The 21,357-nt window shown below is 45.0% G+C and overlaps 1 protein-coding gene across 1 annotated transcript in view; it reads right to left on the bottom strand.

Moving 5' to 3' along the window:
- The window catches only part of trabd2b (TraB domain containing 2B), a 62,045-nt gene extending 41,181 nt beyond the window's left edge, over nucleotides 1-20,864 (bottom strand). Inside the window, exons 1-3 of the mRNA XM_042334926.1 lie at nucleotides 20,844-20,864; nucleotides 18,100-18,246; nucleotides 14,339-14,513 (exon numbers count right to left, since the gene is read on the bottom strand). Of these exons, the coding sequence (XP_042190860.1) occupies nucleotides 14,339-14,513; nucleotides 18,100-18,246; nucleotides 20,844-20,864 (343 nt within the window). The remainder of the gene's footprint in view (nucleotides 1-14,338; nucleotides 14,514-18,099; nucleotides 18,247-20,843) is intronic.
- Between the last annotated feature and the right edge of the window lie 493 nt (nucleotides 20,865-21,357).

The raw sequence follows: 21,357 nt of genomic DNA, 5'->3' as shown, positions 1-21,357 counted from the left end.
ATCCTGCCTGAAGACTTTCCTGTTCGACTGTGCTTACGGCCACCTCCCCTCTCCCCGGCTCAGAATCAGGCTCCGCCAATATTAAACATCTGAGACTCTACCTTGCGCGGAGGGCATTTTATCAGTGCAAGTTGTTGTAGTTGTGTATACTGTAAGCAAACAAGGCAGCCAATTTGTGCACAGCAACATCCCACAAATAATCCTGAAGTGAGTGACCAAATTTATTTGGGGGATTTGTTGGCCAGGTCACCAGGGGAAACTCCTTTTCTTTTCAAATAATGCCGCGGGATTCACCTGGGCAGGGAGACAGGACCTTGGTTTAATGATTTCATCTGAAGGAAGGCACTTCCGATAATGGCGTGCTATAGAATCCAAAGAAGATTATTATAACTGCAGGTGGCTTTCCGTTTCCACCACGCTTCTTGGTGGTTGGGAAATGATTGTAAGCTGCAAAGTTCTCCTGACGTTGAGAAGGTCAAGTGTTTCCAGTTAGCAGCAAGCGTTTATGATAACCGTCTTTCCCATGCTCAAAAAAGCGCATTTCACAATACTCTGGAGATCTGCGAGCCCCAGGAAGCAAAATATGTAAACACAAAAAGGGCAAGTCATCAGCGTCCAACACATTTCAACACCAGTTAAGATCCTGTTTGCTCTGGCTCCCTTCGTTATTCCTCAGGGTCCATTTTATTGAGATGTTTATTGGGTCAGACTATAGTTAGGCTTGGAGGATCAGTAAACTGGGATTTTTTTGTTCTTTGTCATGTTACAAAATCAGATTTTTAATGTACTGATTTTTATCATTTTTAAAAAAGATTTTTTAAATGTTGATTTATATGTCATCGGTGGCAAGGGCATCACTTATAATCATTAAATAATTATAATAATCCTCTTTGCATACAGTAGAGCACCTTACCAACTCACTGCTTCACGGAATAGGTATAGGTGACGAGATGGGTTTTGAGCAGGATTTAAAGACAAGCAGAGTGGGGCAAGGCAGAGGGGAGGATGGAGGGAGATATGGCTGGTTAGGGTTAGACCAATTCAGGTCCAACAAAGGGAATCATGTCCTTCAACCCGATACGTTTTTAAACCACTCACAAGACTACAAAGTGTAGCCTCTCAGGGTTAAGCACAATGTGTGGGCTGCCATCTTGTCAATGCTCATTGATATTGTGCAGAAATGCTTCTGTTGAACCTGAAAGGTTAAATGACTATTAGTCTCTTATTGAGCAGATGATGAAGAAAGCTGCTACCAACATGAACAATAATACTTCTCAATGAAATATTTACAAGTGTACTTCCTGAAGTTCTAATGACTGGATCTCCTTGAAAACCCCTCCCCACATCCATCGCACTGGAATGTGTAGTTCCATCACCATCTGAAAGAAGGAATATTTTCCTGGAGAATTTAAGGAATTTCTCTCGCTTGCAGCTCTTGACAAAACTGTAACTGGATAGAACGGATTGTTTATGGTTCCTCAGCAAATGCTCTGAACACTTGATAAGGCAATCACTATCTTGTGGCTTACTGGTGACCTCAAAAGGAAGCTTCACACAAGACTTATTCCATTTATTCATTAATAAACAATCCTTGCATTTGACGTAGCTCCTTATCATTGAAATGCCTCCAAGCGTTTCATGGGATTTGACTGTAGAATGTAGAGACTGTATATTTGTAGGCAAACACTGAAGCCAATTTGCACACCACAATGTCCAAAAAAACGCCAATTAAATAAATGTCGAATTTTATCTGCAGAAATTGTTGGCCACGACACTGAGAGAAACTTCTTTCTCTTTTCATATAGTCCCATGGGTGTCAGCTTGAGTTGGTGATAGCACTCTTGCCTCTGAGTTAGAAAGTTATGGGTTCAAGCTCCATGTCTCACGCCAAGACTTTGAGCTCATGGCTTAGGGTGGCACTCCAGAACAGTGCTGGGGTGTGTGGGGGGGTGCTTTGTCAGAGGTGCTGTCCTTCGGACAAAATATTGAGTCCAGTTGAACTTTGAAGATCAATAAATGAAAGGATTATTACAGCAAATATTATTATTGATATATAAGCCTCGGGAGTGAGTTTCGGCAGGAGGCACGACACTTAATCAGTCATTCACACTCACACGTTACAATAAGGTCAGTGGATAATGATCAGGAGGCAGGGACTTTGGCCAGCGTTTCCACTCCCAAGCCTGAGGGCACTGAAGCCAATTGTATTCATTTTATTGCTAACAGGATAAAATCAGCTGGGAACAGCAATAAAATATGGGTCCTTCCTGGCAGAGTTGTACAGGTCAGTATTTGTCACCAGCTACTCGGCATGCAAAGGAAATAAATACTCATCTCAACATCTCTCATTTCTCCCAGAGAAAAAAAACATGTACTCTACATTCACTGAGGATTTCTTGTGACAAACATCAAGCATTCAGAAATGTAATGCTTTCAAAATCCACACGTGCAGAAATCTGATAGGAAAAAAGTGACAGATAAAAGCTAATTCCATTTCTGCAAGTTCTCTCTGAGCGAGGGCTGGGTTGTGCAAAACAACTGCTCATTCTTCCCGCTTGAGCATTTGCAACACAGCAGACAGCACGCAGGAGCGAAGATAGATCCACGACTGTTTGGGGGACACTGTTGTGCGCAATTGGCTGCTGCGTTTCGTCCACAAACACACAATCGCTACACTTTACAGTCTATCCTGTGAAGCGCTTTGTGATGTCTCAATGACGTGATAAGGCGCTATATCAATTGCTAAGGATTATTATTATTGTCAACAATAAGGGAGAACTTGCATTTCTACAGTGTTTCCAATCAGTAAATGCCTTAAAGCAACTCCCAGGCAGTTACGCTCAAGCGTAGTGACTATTTTTATAGGCAGAAGTGACAGCGCATCCTACAAACAGCCAGCAGTTGAGCAATCAATTAACCTCCAGCTGGGCCTCCAGCTGCCCGGTGGGTGACTTTATGCGACCATTTCCACCATTCCAATTTTCACTTCCTCCAACCCGGTGAACGTCTTCCCAGGGCAGTGGCAGGAGCCGGCGGTTGGGAGGGCGCAGTTCGCAGAGACTTTACTGCAGTCTATCAGGAAGGCAAGAGCATCTCTTACCAACCCCTTCCTTAGCAACCAACCACCGGTGCCTGCTGCTACAGATAGTGACCTGCACTTGGGAGAGGGAGGGGTGAGAGAGAGAGAGAGGGGGGGGGGGGAGAGAGAGAGAGAGACGGGGAGGGAGAGAGAGAGTGAGAGGGGGGGTAGGGAGAGAGAGAGAGGGCCGGAGGAGAGAGAGAGCTGGGAGCGAGAGAGAGAGAGAGAGAGAGCTGGGGAGGGAGAGGGGGGCAAGTGAGAGAGATGGGGAGAGGGGGAGAGAGAGAGGGGGGTAAGTGAGAGAGATGGGGAGAAAGAGGGGGAGAGAGAGAGACAGGGGGGCGGTAAATGAGAGAGATGGGGAGAGAGAGAGAGAGAGAGGGAGATGGGGGGAGAGAGAGAGAATGGGAGGGAGAGAAGGGAGCACGGGGAGAAAAAGGGGAGAGCACGAGGGTGGGAGAGAGAGAGTGGGGAGAGAGAAAAGTATCTCCTGCCGCTACCCTGGGAGGACGTTCATCTGGGAGGGAGGAAGGGAGGGAGGGAGTGGGTTGGGATGTTGGGAATGGACTCGGGCTGGATGTGGCTGATGGACCTTTCTCAAACAGGGAATGTGGCCCACGGCAAAAGGTCGGACAATCCTGATCAACAGGATTGCTCCTGAGTGCAGTGTTCGATCAAATGGGACCTAGTAGAAGCAGTCATGTGGAATAATAATAATATAACAATCCTTACATTTGATTCAGCACCTTATCATGTCTTTGAGGTGTTTCAAAGCGCTTCACAGGATATACGGTAAAGTGAATTGACTGTATATTCGTGGGCGAAACTTGGCAGCCAATTGCGCACAGCAGCGTCCCACAAACAGCCGTGGATTGAGAGACCAAATTATTATTGATTTTGAAGGGATTATTACCTTCAGGAAGTGATCCGCCAATCAACTAACAACCTGGTTCCTACTTAATGCTGGGTAAACAGAGGCGCGTGGAGTAAGGAAATCGGGAATCGAACCCAGGTCCTCTCGCTTGCGAAGCGAGTGCTCTAACCACTGCGCTATGGGTCTTCACAAAGGTAGTGAGGAACAAAAGAAAATAATATCAGGAGCACAAGTCTAGGGAAGAAAGGAAATAAAGGCAGGAGAGAAGGTAGGTAGAAAGAAGTTGGGAGGATACAAAGTGGTTTATTTGTGATATACCATTTAGAGGCAGTGTTGATGTTACAGTAACAAAAGCCACTGCTGTCAGTTCAGCGGCTGCTGTTGTAATATGCTATCATCGCATCTTTCAGCGTTTGGTCCGGGGAAGCCAAAAGGTTGGTAAAGAAAAGGCCGCCAGAGAGAGACAGGAGCTTCCCAGGCGCTGGGACAGTCCAATGGTTAATAGGCCACTGCAGCTTGGTAAGTGAGTCCACCCTTTCATGTGTAGCGCTGCTCTGTCAGTGCGGGATGTGAAACTAAATTGCTGAGTGTTGGAAGAGCTCAGAACAATCAACTGTTGGCACATCATGATGTCGAACACAAGCAAGGCAAGGATCTTGCAGCACTGCACTGAGCTCCTCTCTCACACACTCTGTGATTCCCTTAATGATCAGTATTCAGACAGTGAATCTAGACAAAACACTTTTACATCCCGCGCTGACAGAACAGCGGCACACATGAAAGACTCACTTGCAAAAGCACCCGTCTCTCAAGCGGGAGGACCTGGGTTTGATTCCCAGCAGGGTGAAATGTTAGCCAAGGTTCCTTACTCCCCATACACGCCTCTGTTAACCTAGCAGTAAGTAGGAGCCTGGTTGTTAGTCGATTGGCGAATCAGTTTTCCCGGGGATAATAATCCCTTAAAAATAATAATAATTTGGTGGCTCAATCCACGTCTGTTTGTGGGACGCTGCTGTACACAATTATCCACAAAACATACAGTCAATTCACTTTACAGTATATTCTGTAAAGCGCTTTGATATGTCTGGAAGATGGGATAAGCCGCTGTATCAAAGGCAAGGACTATTATTATTAGATTTTAAAACATTTGTTTGGTGAGATGGGTGACACATGCAGAAACTCATCGCGATGCTGGAGTATCCAAACCAGACTGAGAGATCCATGTTATAAACCACCTACACATAGAATTTCTCTCTGGAAATGGAATATGCGCTCTCTCCCTGGAGGGACGCACTGTCCTTACCTAATCAAAGAAGAATATTAGGCGCAGGTTGGTAAGAGCTGAGGCTTTCGAACCCCAGTAAGTGTGTGTACTGGAGTCTAACCAGCTAAAATTGCAGAGCATGTCACTGAGAGCGCTGGCTGGCAAGCTTTCCTGCTGCTTATCCAGCTAGGACCACCCTATTCGTTAGGGCTTTAGCTTGCAGAGGTAACAGGAGCCATGTGAGAAGAATATCTGCTCCAAGTACATTAACTTAAAGGCACAAATATATTTTGAATCAAATCCTCTCCTGCCCTCTGTAATGCAGCTGAAATGCACACTTACCAGGTCAGGAGGGTTTGTACGCAGTGCAGGACGCAGGGAGAGAGAGGATTAGTGTGTATACCAAACTCTGGAACTCCCTTCCTTTATCACTCAGTCTTGTCCCCTCTCCTTGCCTTCCGGTCCTGTCTCAAATCCCACCTCCTCAAACGAGTCAACGGACACCTTACGCTCTGCTCTTGCTGGCTCAATGTCTAACCCTGTCCCATCGAAGCACTACGACACATTAGCCAACGTGAAGGGCCTGGAGTAAGTTTTTGCTGTAATGGCTGTGGGATTTAAAAATGGGGAAAGGAAAGGAAATGTAACCAGACCTGACTAAATATTTCTGGAGGATAGCTAAAGAGTATCTTCATTCAGTAGCTGGAGCTATTTGACTGGGTCCTAAGCTAGAAGATAAAGAAACATAAAAATAAGTCGCTGGGAACAGAACACACAGCAGGTCAGGCAGCATCTACAGAGAGAGGAATGTGAGTTAAGGTTTCAGGTTTTGTCAGACGATAACCTTTTGGTTATCGACCTGGAACGTTAACTCACTTTCCTCTCTCCATAGATGCTGCCTGACCTGCTGTGTGCTCCCAGCCACTTGTGTTTTTATTTCCAATTTCCACCATCTGCAGTTTTTGCTTTTAGAAGATAAAGGAAACTGTCCCACCGTTCTCACCACAAGCTTGTTTCACAAGCGGCACGCAAGGAGCCAACAGTGAGGAAACAGTGAGTGATTAATGAAACTGGCAGGATGATGGGTGTGTGTGTGTGTGTGGGGGGGGGGGGGGGGGGGGGGGGGGGGGGGGGGGGGGGGGGAAGAGGGGGAGGGTTGGGAGAAGTGGGGTATGACATCATACCCCCTCCCCCCCTCACTCCCCTCCCCTCATCATCAGCAATTAAATTGGAACGTTGAATATTGTTCATTACAACTTTGAAGGTGGGTGGCAAAACACTGTATTGAATTTCATTGCGGCAGGTGTCCATGTTCCACACTCCAATATACTGCACAGCACCAAGCTCCAATCAGACTACATCTGCCAAATAACCATCCTTGGAGTATTTAAGTTAAGCCACTCATTGGCATGAACCAAAGCTGTTATTTGGAAGCTGAATATCGGGGGGGGGGGGGGAAAGTCCTCTGATGATGCTGGGCACGAATGCACACACACACACACATATGGAGACTAAAAAGATTTTGATCCGTGGCACTAGAAAGAATTTCTACCAATGATCACTTGCAGGTGAAGCACGTTACACCAAATGAAAGACGTTTCTCGCAGCTCATACGGTAGATGCACACTGTGATTCTCAATCTCCCAAGACCACTTCAAGCTTTCAAAAGTTGTTTTCTTTGAGAGCTGAAATATCGTTTGGTCAGGGGACGTTTTAACCATGGTTTACTCCGAAATATTCCCTCGTGTCCCATTTTATGAAGTTTAATTTGGAATTTAAAGTACATTTATTTTTCTCCTACAAACCCTCTTTGTAATTCTCTCCCCACCCACCCACATTAAAAGTCCTCCATTCAAACCATTACATTGTGCAGAGCGAAGATTTCAAAAGGGAAAGCTGTGCTCTTCACAGTCTGGGTTTAAGCAAAGTTGACCTGTTGAGTCACGGACAGTTTGCAGTAGCTGTTGGTCTCCGCAACCTTATGCCTCTTTGCTTGGCTGCACGGATCTCTCAGTCTCCGGCACAAACTAAAGAGAAATGCAATTATCCTGAATATTGCATATCAAACAAACTACCTCCAAGACAAACACTCGGGAAGCAATTAACAATTTTTTTGTCGAACACAAATGATCCAAATACAAAACCATCAAGACCCAGTTTTGATTTGCCGTCCTGTGCCTCCTCAGTTGATCCCCACAAGGACTGCAGGGTTTACACTCAGGACTTTGTCCCCGGTTGCGTCACGATTTCAGAAGCAACTCGAAGGAAGAATCAACAGCTCACTTTGGTTCAGTGGAAGAGATGTACCAGGGGAATGCAGTAGAAAATAAATAATCATCATAATCCTTGCATTTCATATCGCGCTTTAATCACATCGATGAGACAGCTCAAAGCCCCTCATGGGATTGTCTGTAAAGTGCAGTGACTGTGCTTGTTGTCAGTGATCGCGGCAGCCATTTCTGCACAGCAACTTTCCACAAACAGTCAGGAAGTGAATAACTCATTTTATCTTAGGGATTGTTGAGAAGGAACCAGGAGAAAATCTTCATCTCTCACAAAATACACAGTCAATCAATTCGCTTTACAGTACATTTTATGAAGCGCTTTGAGACGACTCAAATCAAATAAGCACTATAACAAATGCCTATTATTATCTCTTTTCAAGACCTTGAACTCACAACCTTCCAACTGAGAGGTGAGACTGAGCCAGGCTGATCTTCTGGGTAAAAAGATACTTACTGGTGTCTGTTATATAGCCGTGATTAATTGTTCATTAAAGTTACCTTGGCCCTATTTGAAAAGAGAATGGAACTCCTCCCGGTGTCCTGGCCAACAATCCCCCAGATAAAATTGGTTACTCACTCCATGGCTGTGCGCAAACTGGCTGCCGTGTTTCACCCACAAAATACAGTCAAAGCACTTAACAGCCTGTGAAGTGCTTTGAGACGTATTGATGAAGCGATAAGGCACTATGTCAAATGCAAGAATTATTATATTAAAATATCACCTCCACAATAAAGTAATTTTAATCCTAATATATTTTTCAATCTCCTGCAGAGGAATTGATCTAAAACTTTTGATAATACTGTGTGATTCAATCATTTTTATTCAACAAGAAAGTACGACTGAGTTTTAAACTCTACTCAGTTGCTATTTATTGACAGTGTTGTGGATTCGGAAGTCAGTGTCTGAAAACTCTGTAAAGCACCTTGCTTGTGCAGGGATTTGAAGGATGACTTATAAGATAAATAACATAATTTAATTTTGCAGCAAAGCTTCTTGAAGAGCACTATTCACAATAACTTCTGCTCCAATAATGTGTGGCAAAAAAAAGAGAAGAGGTTTTCTCCCAGCGTCCTGTCCGACAAACCCACAAATACAAATTGGATGTTCACTTCATGGGACACTGCTGTGTACAAATTAGCTGCTGCGTTCACTTCCCAAATGATCAGTCTATACTATGCAAAACTACATTTGTATAGTGCCTTTTCACATCTATATGCTTTACAGCAAATGCTGTGAAGCGCTTAAGAGGGTCTCCTGACGTGAAAGGCGCCGCGTCAAATGTAAAGATAATGACAACTGCGAACAGTTTTTTTAAAGCTCTTTTCAGGAAACATGAACATCTTTGAAGGGGCTTCATAAAGACAACGGTGGGGAGGGGCTGAGGGAGCATGAGCGAAGTAACCAAAGGCATGATCAAAGAGATGGGTGGTGGGTGGGGGTGGGTTTGAAAGCAGGGAGTAAACAAGCATAGTGAAGAGATTTGGGGAGAGAGTTCTGGGGAGTGGGGTTACGGTGGCCGAAGGCTTGGCCAACACCGGTGAGACAGCGGGAGTGAGGAATTATTCCAAGCAAATTCAGCATCAGGAAATTCAGCCACGTTGGTTGGAGGTTGTCAGTGTTGCAGTAATAGAAATGGGGCATCCACTTATCTCCCAATTCACTCAATCCACAACTGTTTGTGGGACTCTGCTGTGCGCAATTGCCTGCCGCATTTCGTCCACAAAATACACAGTCAATTCACTTTACAGTATATTCTGTGAAGCGCTTTGAGAGTCTCAACGACGTAATAAGGCGCTATATCAAATGCAAAGATTATTATTATAAGTCAAGGGAAAGGCTTTGCCCCAATCGCCCTACCATCGGTGGCCGGGCCTTCAACCTCTCAGCCCCGAGGCTCTGGAACTCTATCCCCCAGTGCCTTCGCCGCTTCCTCCCTTTCCTCCTTCAAGGCCGGTCTCAAGACCTTTCTCTTTGACCGAGCCTTCAGCTCCCCTCTCAACTCTCTTCCCCCTCCTCGCTCCCTCCCTTCCCTCCCCTCACCCTGACCATTTCCCCCTCCTCGCTCCCTCCCTTCCGTCCCCTCACCCTGACCATTTCCCCCCTCCTCGCTCCCTCCCTTCTGTCCCCTCACCCTGACCATTTCCCCCCTGCTCGGGTCATGACCCAACTGTGCAGCGCCTTGGGACGTCCTCCTGACGTGAAAGGCGCTTTATAAATGGAATCTTGTTGTTGTTGTTGTTGTGCCTCCATGGGGTTTTAGTGCATCGCAATGTGGTGGTCAGAGGGCTTGAAGAAAGTGCAGTGTTACATGCCCACTCACTGGCTGCCCACCATCACCATGTACACAACACGAGGGCAAGCCCACCTTGTGAGTTGGCAGAAAGGCAACTGGTCCGGGGTGGGGGGGAGGGGGGATTTAATAAAGCAGACGTGTGTGGGGTGGGTGGGCACTGACAAAGGTCCATTGACAAGCAGCGATGAGGAAAACAATCTTGTTTTTTTGGCTTCCTGGCAATGCGCACAAGCTGTAGAACAGAACGGCAGCAAAACCAATTCAATTGCTCTCCACTTGCCAGGTGAATCCGTGCCACATTGCTGAAGGGGTTAGTGACAGGAGCCACAGGTAGCCAGCTCAACCATTTCACAGACTGGAGGCAAATCACAGAGGAGTTATCTGAGTAAATCAGTTAAGCTGCCTCACAGACAGACAATCAGGTTTCAACAAACGTGGCTTTTCTAATCTTAAAGCCTCTTGGTGCCGCACGTTATTTCATATTGTGGGGAGGCTTATCGATGGTTTCCCAAATCCCAATCTCCCAGCCCAATGGGTGGTCTCTAAACCCACTCCCTACACATCCCCCGGAAACCCAGCTTCTAATTTCATTTGGGTTCAGTGCTTGTTCAGAGGGCCGAGGGCAAAATTCAGCCAATATTTCCACTTTAACTTTCATTCGCTGTCATCCTAGTGTTTTGGCTGAGGTCCAAGGAGGAGTTTCCACAATCCACAACCTTCTGAGCTGCAGACGAGAGTGCTGCTGATTGTGACAGGCTGATATCTGCCTCAATGGATCAGAAACACTTAACGGTGGGTTATGACCCATTGAATCAACCTGTGCTGTGCAGATGTAGCAACACTTCCCATTTTGGCCAATATACTGGATTTCTGTCCTCCCATTTCCCCAACATTACAGAAAGGGGGGGAAAGACACTCACAGTTCTGTGTCACTGGAGAAGGGAGTTCCGATTTACACTCCCCAAACAGAATCTGCTGTAAAACCAGCAGTGTGCAGGTGTTACGCTAACAGCTGGCTAAGTGTGTTGGAGTTTTTAAAACAAATGCATTGAAAAGCCCGTCTCATACAATGTACATGTTAAAGAATAAAGGTTCTTGGATATCGATAATGGCTGAGCAGCCATCAGCAGATAAAATCCCTCTAAAAATTACTGGAGTTTCTTGCTAATTGTCCAAAGCCATTTCCTTCCGGGGTAATTGACTGAATGGAGGTAATGGACTGAATGGACTGCACCAAAAGTGACCCCCCCTCAATTCCCATTTCAGCAGATAAGCTTCTTCAGATATTAACTCTTTAAGCGTCCCATCTCTGTGAGATTCAGCTTGGTTTCATGTCGTTGGGGTTAAAAATTACAGTGCAAATCGTTCTGCGTTTTGTTTTCGTGCTAACGCGTTTGGAAAGTTCTGTAACAAAAACCAGTCTGACATTTACACAGCGCCTTTCATGTTGGGAGGATGTCTCAAAGTCCTCTACACAGCTGACTGGGAGCCTGAGGTGGGGGTGAGGTGTGGGGAGGAGGGGGGGGAAGAGCTGAGGAATGTGTGTGTGTAGGGTTGGGGGGTTGGGGGAAAAACGTGATGGAAAGCACAGCTGAAAAGATGGGTCTGAAAGGTGAGTTTTAAAAGGTGGGAGGAGATGGGAGGCAAAGCCTAAATTGTAGAGTGTAGTATCAATTTGACACAGCGAGTCTAACCTCTAACGTGTCTGAGCCTTGCAGATAATAGATTTGTAGACAAACTGCATTTGTAGACAAATATGGCAGTATTTTGCACATCAATGTCCCACACACAGCCAGTGAAGGATCAATCAGAGATTGGTCAGGACAGCAGGAAAAATTCCCTTCTCTTTTTAATAGCATCTCGGGATCCTCCATCTTTATCCTCCATCTGAACAGGCAGATCAGTTTCACTTCTCATGCAACACTTTGCATGAGAAGTGAAACTGATCTGCCAACACCTCTATCAAGCTGACGCTCCCCCAGGATTGCACTGAAGCAGGGCTGGATTGTAAACTCAGGCGCCAAATGCTGGGACTTGAACCCACATCATTCCCGATCAAGTGACAACTGAGCCAGGCTGACACACATGTTGCTGGTGTGGTGCTGTGATCAAGTTAAGTTAGACCCCGTTTATTTCTTGTGGCGTGGGATCCACACTGCTCCACCGATCGTACAAATCAAAGTTGCCTTATGTTATAGTATCACGAGAAAACACTTTGGTTCCTCTGATAGTCGAGTGGGTGAAGGCAGAGTTGATCTATACAGACTGCAGGTCGCAGGTGTGAATCCTGGTGTGTGCTGAGTTAGCTGATCCTATCAGGAGCAGCAGTTAAGACATTACATTTTGGAAAAATCAATCAGGATTCCTCGGAACGAGACTCGAATCACAGGATTCCTCAGAGTGAAGTCAATAACAAGTGATTACCAAAAGTGACTGTGTAACCTCCACTCAATCAGCGCTCAGATAATGCGATAATAATCCTTGCGTTCGATATAGAAATATGACGATGCATATCCTTATGTTAGTTTTACATCTTCTTTTATAAACCTTAGCCAGATGTGAACAGACAGAAACCTTGAGGCAAAGCTTTATGCAGCAAAACAGCTAACCCCCAACGAACACCAGTGGTGCTGTTAAGCATTAAACCTCTTGCCCAGCTCACAAAGTGCCATTAATCAGACTTTTCAGGGCAGTATTTATTGCCTTCGAGCTTCTTAATAGCAAATGTTTTGCCTTTCCCAACAAAAGCAAGAGCCAGATCATGGCAACTGAGCCATTAAGTTGCTGAAATATTTATCTTTCAAGCAAAGACCTGCGAAAGATGAATATGCATTCAAAGTGCTATTAGAGAGCAGGAAAGGATCAAAATTAAAAACACTTTCAAACACTGAGTACTTTTGAGTCAGGGGCTGAAATGACCTCATTAATTGGCTGCCCCCCCTAACTATGTGTCACACTGTCTGCCACAGCTTCCAGCAACTTCTGTCTTGTGTAAAACAAACCTGGCTCAACAACTTATCACGCTGCAGAAAGCTGTAAAAAAGTTCACTGGTGGCACCAAATGTGGCGATTTCAGATGTTTTTGTTCAGATGGACATCTGGTCAGATGGACGTTAAATATCCCGCAACATTATTCAAAAAGAGAAAGGAGTTTCTTCCGGTGTCCTGGCCGACAATCTCCCTGGATAAAATCAGTTGTTCCCTTCACGGCTCTAGGCAGGGCTGTGCACAAATTGGCTGCTTCGTTTGCCTACAAAATACACAGTCGCTGCCCTACACAGTAAAATCTTGTGAAATTCTTTCTGCCAACGTGAAAGGCACTGTATCAAATGCAAGGATTATTCTAAATCTTAGTTAATCGCATGACAGGGCGTTGCTTAGGAGAATACTATGTTTTAGTTATCTTATACATCATATATATATACACATATAAAACTGTAACAGATGCTGTGCTCTTGCAATCTAAACACTCAAAGCTCGAGCAAGAACCAGGTTGGTGCAACTAATTGACTTTGGTCCCTCTTTGCCCTCTACCTCACAGTCATACACAATAATGATGATAATAATATTCCTTTCATTTGACATAACGCCTTATCACGTCTTCGAGACGTCTCAAAGCGCTTCATAGGATACACTGGAAAGTGAATTGACTGTGCATTTTGTGGGTGCAACGCAGCAGCCAATTACGCACAGCAGCGTTCCACAAACAGTGGTGGACACATGTACCTTGTACTCAGGGTGAGCACTGTTCTCAGGTGGAGTCTGTGTTATGCTCAGAGCGCAAATGTTGAGTGTTTGTAATAATTCTCCCCTCCTCCCCACCACCCATCCCCATAACCCAATAATCTCTCCCTGGTTATTGTTCTCATCTCCTGCTCAATGCGTTTGTAAAAGAAGGAAAAGTGGATTCATTAATGTTAATAATAGCACCAGCTTCACTTCTTGCCCTTGCTGCTAGGTAGCAAACTTCCCGTCTGCTGAATGGCTTTCAGAGGAAAGCAATCCATCAGTCCAACTACTTTGGTCCTGAAATTGGAGACAAATGTCCCAACAAGCAAGCCAGCATCTGAGGAGTAGCCACTGAGCAATAAAGAGCAATCTAAGGAGCCAATGTCATTAACCTGCACCTCTGCCTACAACTGCCCCCTGAGGTATTATGGACAAGATCCACAAGGCAGATCCTCAAGAACTCGTTGCTGGAGGCTGTAGTTGAAGTAAAAGGCATTATTGCATACATGAGGCAGAAGGGAATAGAGGGGTATCGGAGAAGGGAATAGGAGGGGTGGGGGATGTGTGGAGTATAAACACCAGCACAGATTAGTGGGGTCGAATGGCCTGTTTCCATGCTGTGTAGCTCTATGTGATTCTACTTAACCCATGCTCTTCAGATTTTTCTTTACTCCACCAGGTGAATGGGGCAATACAAGAAGAACAACAACAATAACAAATTGTATTTATATAGCTCCTTTCAGGTCGGGAGGACGTCCCAAGGCGCTGGGATGGGGCGAAGGCCCTGGGGGTATACAGGATCACTCCACATACCTGCTCCAAATGCAAAGAAAAAGCTTTTGTCCGGATTTGCCTGCAGAAGTGCGTTCACCCTTTTGCCCATCCTTTCGTTTCTCTTGTAGATTAACTCCTGGCGGAAATAGCTGTCTATCTCCTGAGCGGTCACCTGCTCATGTGGCGGGAGCGTTGTGTTGATAAAGTTAGGCAGCTGTGAACCAAACACCCAAACCGTTATTATTACTTCCAAGAACAGCTCTTAGAATTTCACCCACAAAATATACACTTTACAGTATATCCTGTGAAGCGCTTTGAGATGTCTCAAAGACGTGATGAGGCTCTGTATCAAATGTAAGGATTATTATATATTATACAATTCATGATATTGAGGCATTCTCCTAACTTGAAAGGCGTTAATCAAATTCACTAGATTATTAGCAAATGAAAAGATTACTTATTGTCCTTACAGCATAGTCTATGCCCTTATTGTCAGCTACATTGTATGGACAAGAGCTGAACATGAAACACCTCAATGTACTTTGAGTGAGCAGGTCCCAATCAATTTTAAGCCATAAATAATTTTGTTCACAAAACAATCAATTTCTGGACTTTTGAACAATTTGTGACATAACCACACCTGCCGTTTTGCCCACAAAATACAGTCAATTCACTTTACAGTATATTCTCTGAAGCACTTTCAGGCCCCTCAACGATGTGATAAGACGCTGTATCAAATGCAAGGATTATTATTACTATTATAATTATATACACTTTTTTTTATCCTCATTGCTGTTGTGTTCAAAACAGTTGAGAGCAAGCATTTTACTGTGAAAATTATCTTAAAACCATTGAGAAACCTCCTTTCTACCTCTGACACTGCTCCTCTAACATTTCATGACATTTGGACAATTTGTGCCATACCACACCTCCCGTAACTTTCCTGTTGATTTATGCAGTAAAAATGAACTCACTTCACCGAGAGATGCAGGATAATGATCTCAGTAAACCCTGTCTCTCACTTATCAAGTTATTCCCTCAAGCCTTCCATCAATTTAATGCAAAATGCCAGGAAAAAAACCCTTTAAAGACCTGAATCCTTCTTTTCCTTGTGATTTATCATGCACAAGGCCATGATCATCACCTCAAGCTTAGAGTGCTGATACGAGATACTAAGACGCTTCTCTTTCATGTCAGCCCACTAAATTCCTGCTTCCTGCTGCAATAACTGAATTCACCCATTTCACTTCAGACTGTCTCCATCCACAGTCCTGGTCGTGTCTCTTCCCCAAGCGAGCTTTCGTTTCTCCCACAAAACACACAATCACTCCATTTTACAGTATATTCTGTGAAGCGTTTTGAGACGTCTCAGTGACGTGATAAGGCGCTACATCAAATGCAAGGATTATTATTATTCTTAGCAGGAAGAGAATAATTATTATCTCACATTAATTATAATTACTCTGATCAATAATCATAATTATTATAATAAGAATTATTATTAATGTGAGATAGCTTTATGATGGCTCGTGGAACATGGCTCAAGTTGCACGAAACCGGCTGCCTCATTTTGCTTACAAAATACTTCTCACTTCACAGTGAATCCCGTTTAGATCTGCTAATGACGTATAGGAGGCTACAGCGAATGGAAGGATTATTTTTCACTACTTTGTCAACAGATCGAAAAAGTGTCAAAGTGTCAAACATCACTAGTCTTTTCCAGTGCTATACATTCTTATTATTGCGATTAAACAAAACTGAGTTGTTCTTGGGCTAATTAAATCATTGGAATAATATACATTATATCCATATATTTATTTTATATACATGGGCACAAATAATAAATGAATTTTCCAGAGTTTTCTTTTAAACAGCAGCGATACCTTGTCAAGGAAATATACATTCAGACCCCAAACCATCATTTTCTGGTTAGTAAACCACAAACCCAACTTAAGTCTGTTGAATAGAGGGCACTTATTTGGCTGTGCAATGCGGCTGCATTAAGACAACGGCCCCATTTAAAGCCTGTGTTTACTGACAGAAAACGACAAACCGGGTTGCTGTAAATGTGTCAGGACTTCTGACAAGTTAATTTCAAAATGATGGGCTGCGTTTCCAGAAACCTCTTGCAGTGGGCTGATTTCGAAGGGACACAAAATGCCACTCGCTGCACATGATCGTGCATTGAAACAGTCATGTTTCACAGCTCTAAACAATTAAATGGGACATAACTATTTAAAGACCATTAAATGAGAGAAGCCCCACACCCCCACCACCACACACACACATATACACACACTCACACACATTCACTCACACACACACACACTGACTCCTTTAATGACACTATTTCATTGGGAATAATTAACACACTTTGAGTGGGTTTGACTCAAAGCTTTCGCTATCTCAGCGGTCACTACACTGACTGCACAAGTGCTCTGGGACGCTAACCTGCGCGAGGGGTACTATGTAACTGCAAGTTGTTGTTGTTGTAGCTGTCGGATGGACTGCGAGTGAGTTTAAAGAGAAACTGAAAGCTCTCACGTAGCCCAGTCATTTCTGATTCCTGACTTGCTGTTTCGTGGGGTAACCTACTGGGGGGGCGAAATAGTCAGCTGTGCCATTTTCATTAAATCTAATGCCCCCCCCCACCTTCCTCCCAAGGGTGAGGAGACACTCTAGGGATGGCTGGATCTCTAGCTCACAGCTTTGCTATCAATGTTTATTTAATTATTTTCATGGGATTATTACCCCCAGAAAGCGATCTGCCAATCCACTAACAAATAGGTTCCTAATTACTGCTAGGTAAACCGAGGCATGCGAAGTAAGGAAACTTGGCTAAGGTTTCACTCTGACCTGCCCGGGACTTGAACCTTGGTCCTCTCGCTTTGCGAGGCGAGCGCTATAACCAGGACTCTTCCATTCACAATGTTCAGAACCCCAGCATTCACCACCCATCACCAGGGTCATTGACACGAGGAATTGGAAGCTCAGTGGAAAGAAAGCCTTGGGCAGGAGAGGCGCTCAGACCTGTCAAAACCACACACACAAAAAAAGTGGCACCGAGTGGAAAATAATGTAGACTTCCAGGCTGCGGAACCAGGGCCCCAATTAATGAACTTCTCCCGGAGAGAGGAGGAAAAAAAACAATCGTGTTTTTTTTAATAATGATACAAAACTTTTACTGCCGTCATCAAAGGATTTTAGATGCGCTTCCAAATTGCAAGCGACAGCAAGGACTGAAGTCGAGATACAGTGCCAGAGCATACAGTAATCTAATCAGAAACCATGCTGGTTTGGCTACACTCCACCAACTCATGTAACGCTTGTTAGGCTCGGCTCCAATTTTTCGGAAACCCTGTAAATATTATTCCAAACAACAAATTTCTGAGGCCTGCTCCCATGCCAGCTTCATATTAGTTTCAGCAGCTAAACTGATGTGGGCGCATTTCGCCCCACGTCAGCCTGCTGACAAGAGCTCGTGACTTAGAGGGACCTTGGCTGGTCACATACAGATGCAGATTTAGTTGCAGATCAAAACAGTTACAGAAAGCAAACGCAAAGCGAGTTGACAGACCACATTAGCCCTGCCCTCTGCAGTCCACAATAAACTTGCAATTAGCCGGCATCCAGTCTTTCAAGTAACTTGCTCTCTCTCGCTGCCTCTCTTCCCCTTCTCTCTCCCCCTCCGCGCTCACCCCCCGCCCCCTCTCCAATCTCTGAATCTCAATTCACCCTTTCACTGCACTCCTTTTGACATGATTGAAAATGTCAACAAAATAACAGCTCGGGCTCCTTACTTGTGATGTGTCGTGATTGAAGATGACAGCGTTCAAGTCCCCGCAATTGTAGTGTTTGATCAGATCCTCGGTGGTGTAGGGGGCCTGCAGACTGCCTGCTCGGAGGCTCTCGTGCTGCAGGAGAGTCTGGTTTAGAGCAAAGAGGACCTGCCACAGAAGCAAAGGGGACATGGAGAGTCGATTACACAGACTGGCCAACGACACGACACAGTGAAAATCGGCCACTTCAACCACTCCATGCTTCAATGCAGGACGTTGCTGCACTCGCCTATAGAATCCACCGTCGCTCTACTTTATAGTAAAATCCTGTGAAGCGATTAAGCCATCCTGATCATATGATGAGGGGCTATCAGATGGGAGGCTTATTCTATATTACTAGTGTATTATTAGTGCTGTTTGCATGACATATGCAAATTGGCTGCTGCACTCACCTACAGAAATACATTTTCATAGTGAAATCTTACCCAGTACTCTCCACAATATGATAAAGCCCTAAATCAAAAGCTGACGCAAAAAACACGGTTGAATCAGACTGATGTCAATCTTACTCAGCATTGACACAAGCAAAACCTTCCAGTGGTGATGAGGGGGGAGATTGGGGGAGGGAGGAGCTGGGGGAATGGAAATAAAGAGTAAGAATCCAAACTGATCCATTGCCCCCCCCCCAACCTCCAATCAATCTCCCCGATCAGGAATCACCCACTCCTCACCCTCCAGCCAGGGGGTGCAGAACCGCCTCTGTCGTGTTACATCTCAGCACAGACGGTGAGGGGGTGGGGAGGATCTGAACTGCTGGGTTCTATCCCCAGCTGGTTCACTGGGGCACCTGACAGTTTGTTGTAAAACAATAATTACGCACCAATCTTCCTTTCAACAGTACTTCCTTTTGATTTCCTCAGTCGCAGGGATCAGTTCTTTATATTTCCTTGTGGCCTCTTAGGGACCTTTAAAGTTCCAGTTTTGCTGAGCTACCAGCATGTTACATCAATTTCCTTCACCTTTTCAGTTCCATCCCTCGCTCCGTTCCCCCTCCCTCCTGTAAGAACATTTACAGAGCACCCTATTAGCCAAGTTTTATTGCTGGCTTGTTTGGATGATGGGCTAAATGGCTACCTACATACCCAAGCCCGAGACAGTATCTTGGATACTATGTAAATGCAAGTTGTTGGTGTAGTCGTTGTTGGTTTCTCAAGCATGAATGGATAAATTGTGAGATTTAGCAAAATCATAGAATCATAGAATCCTAGAACGCAGATGGAGGCCATTCTAACCATGCACAGTGGGCAGGATTTGGCAGATTTAACGCCAAATCTTGAAATCTTGAAACTCTATTTCGTTTTGGAAGTTGCTTTTAAGAACTGCTGGTCTCAAAGGCCTGGTAAATCCCAGACCCAGGCGGAATTTTTTCAAATTTTTTCAAATCCTTTCGCCAGTCATGCAATTTCGGTCCTGTTTATGGACATTTGACCCTTTATGACTTACAAGCTCATGTCTGACATTGCTCTGCCACAAAGAAATTCAGGTTTCAAGCTCGTTTGTTGCCCATCGGGCTATTGTAAGATCCTGCAGAGCCATCAACTCCAATCAGTCCAGGCGTTCTGGGGTGCTCCCCTTTGTGCGTGGTGCTATATAAATGCAAGTTGCTGTTGTTGTAATCCATTCCTCTCCCCTACCCCTTGATCATTATTTACAAAACACTTGTTCGCTCGGTCATCAGGCTCTGTAACTGTTTGTCAACCAAGAGAAGGAACTTCACGTCAAAATGTGTCAAACAACAACAACAAGATTACATTTGTATAGCGCCTTTCACGTCAGGAGGACGTCCCAAGGTGCTGGACAGTGTACAGCACTTGAGATTCGAGCTGGGGTCGGGGTGGGGGGGGGGAAAGAGAGGGGAGGGGAAGGGTGGCCGATGGCATGGTCAAAAATACATTACAGCAATTGTTGTCAAGATTAGTGTCCGCACTGAGACGCACACTTAATACACATAATGGAATTAGGTAAGGAGATGCTTCCCTTTGAAGTGGGTGGGGAGAGAGAGAGAGGAAGAGAGAGAATGCTCACTAGTCATCTCAAACACAGGAATTTCAATTATAGGTGACACACATGGAACGTTCAGCTTGGTTTGGATACTCTTAAACATGTTGATGGGTGTCCGGCATGTGTCAGACACCCGCTGACCACAAATCAGTGACTTTTATTTTGCAGGCAAGCCAAGAAAGCAGAACTGGACCCCACAATGCGTCAGAGTTGGGGTCAAAACTCAACGCTTTGCAATCTCAAGTCAGGTGCTCTCCAGCTGAGCTATACAGGGTTGGGGTGGTGGGGGGTAGGGAAGTGGGGAGGGAGTGTAGTGGGGGGCGGGGGGAAATGTTGTTCGTTCCTGGCAGGAGCCTCTTTACCCCAGGTGGGACATATTAGCCAAAGCGCTGCTGCACAGTCCAAAAAGAAAATGCTTTGAACAATACATATTTACTGGAAGTCAAGAGCACAACAAAGTCAGCAGGGAGGCAGGAGAAGCAAGAAACAAAACATTGCTCCCCGTGTGGGGCGAGAAATATTCCTGGTTTACAAGCAGCCCTGGGCCACAACACCAGGCAGATGGATTTGCTTAACGCAAGGAAACAATTGTTTGTCCTTCGTTTGGGGATAGAGGGGCAAAGATGGCAAGAGAAGACTCAACACATATATACAGGTACATTACATAGTGTACACCCACACAACAACAACTTGCATTTATGTACTTCCATTACGTAGGGCGACATCTTGGGAGTGTTTTACATATCGGATGCTTAGAAAATGAGAGCGCAGAGGGAGAAGGAGGAGATGGCCACATATGAAGACATATGTTTGAGCCAGGAGCTGAAGACAGGAAGGGGTTGGGGGGTAGAGGGGGAGATGCCGTGGTGGAGGGAAAGATGGTGGGGTGGAGAGGTGGAAGATGTGCAGGAAGTGACTGAGTGTGTGGGTGGGGGGAGAGGGAAGTTGAGGGGAGTTTCTTGAATTTATATCTACATATAACGATATACTGAAATTGTTTTGAACGAATGTGGGGACCCCTCTGCGCCTTTAAATAAGAGAGTAACACGGCTTCACTCCTCTCTGGGTCTCTATTGTGAAATTGAGATCCCACTATTCCTTGTTTTAATTACCAAACCTCCGCTTTCTGTACATCTACAGCCTACTGTGTACTATATAATTACAGCAAGCCATTCCAATTCGCACAAAACAGCTGTTTCTTGCCAACTAATAATCTCA

This window comes from Callorhinchus milii, unplaced genomic scaffold (assembly GCF_018977255.1).
Source record: "Callorhinchus milii isolate IMCB2004 unplaced genomic scaffold, IMCB_Cmil_1.0 Scaffold5, whole genome shotgun sequence".
Lineage (NCBI taxonomy): Eukaryota > Metazoa > Chordata > Chondrichthyes > Chimaeriformes > Callorhinchidae > Callorhinchus > Callorhinchus milii.
The sequence above is the reverse complement of the archived record's forward strand: the minus strand, read 5'-3'. Positions and strand labels throughout refer to the sequence as shown.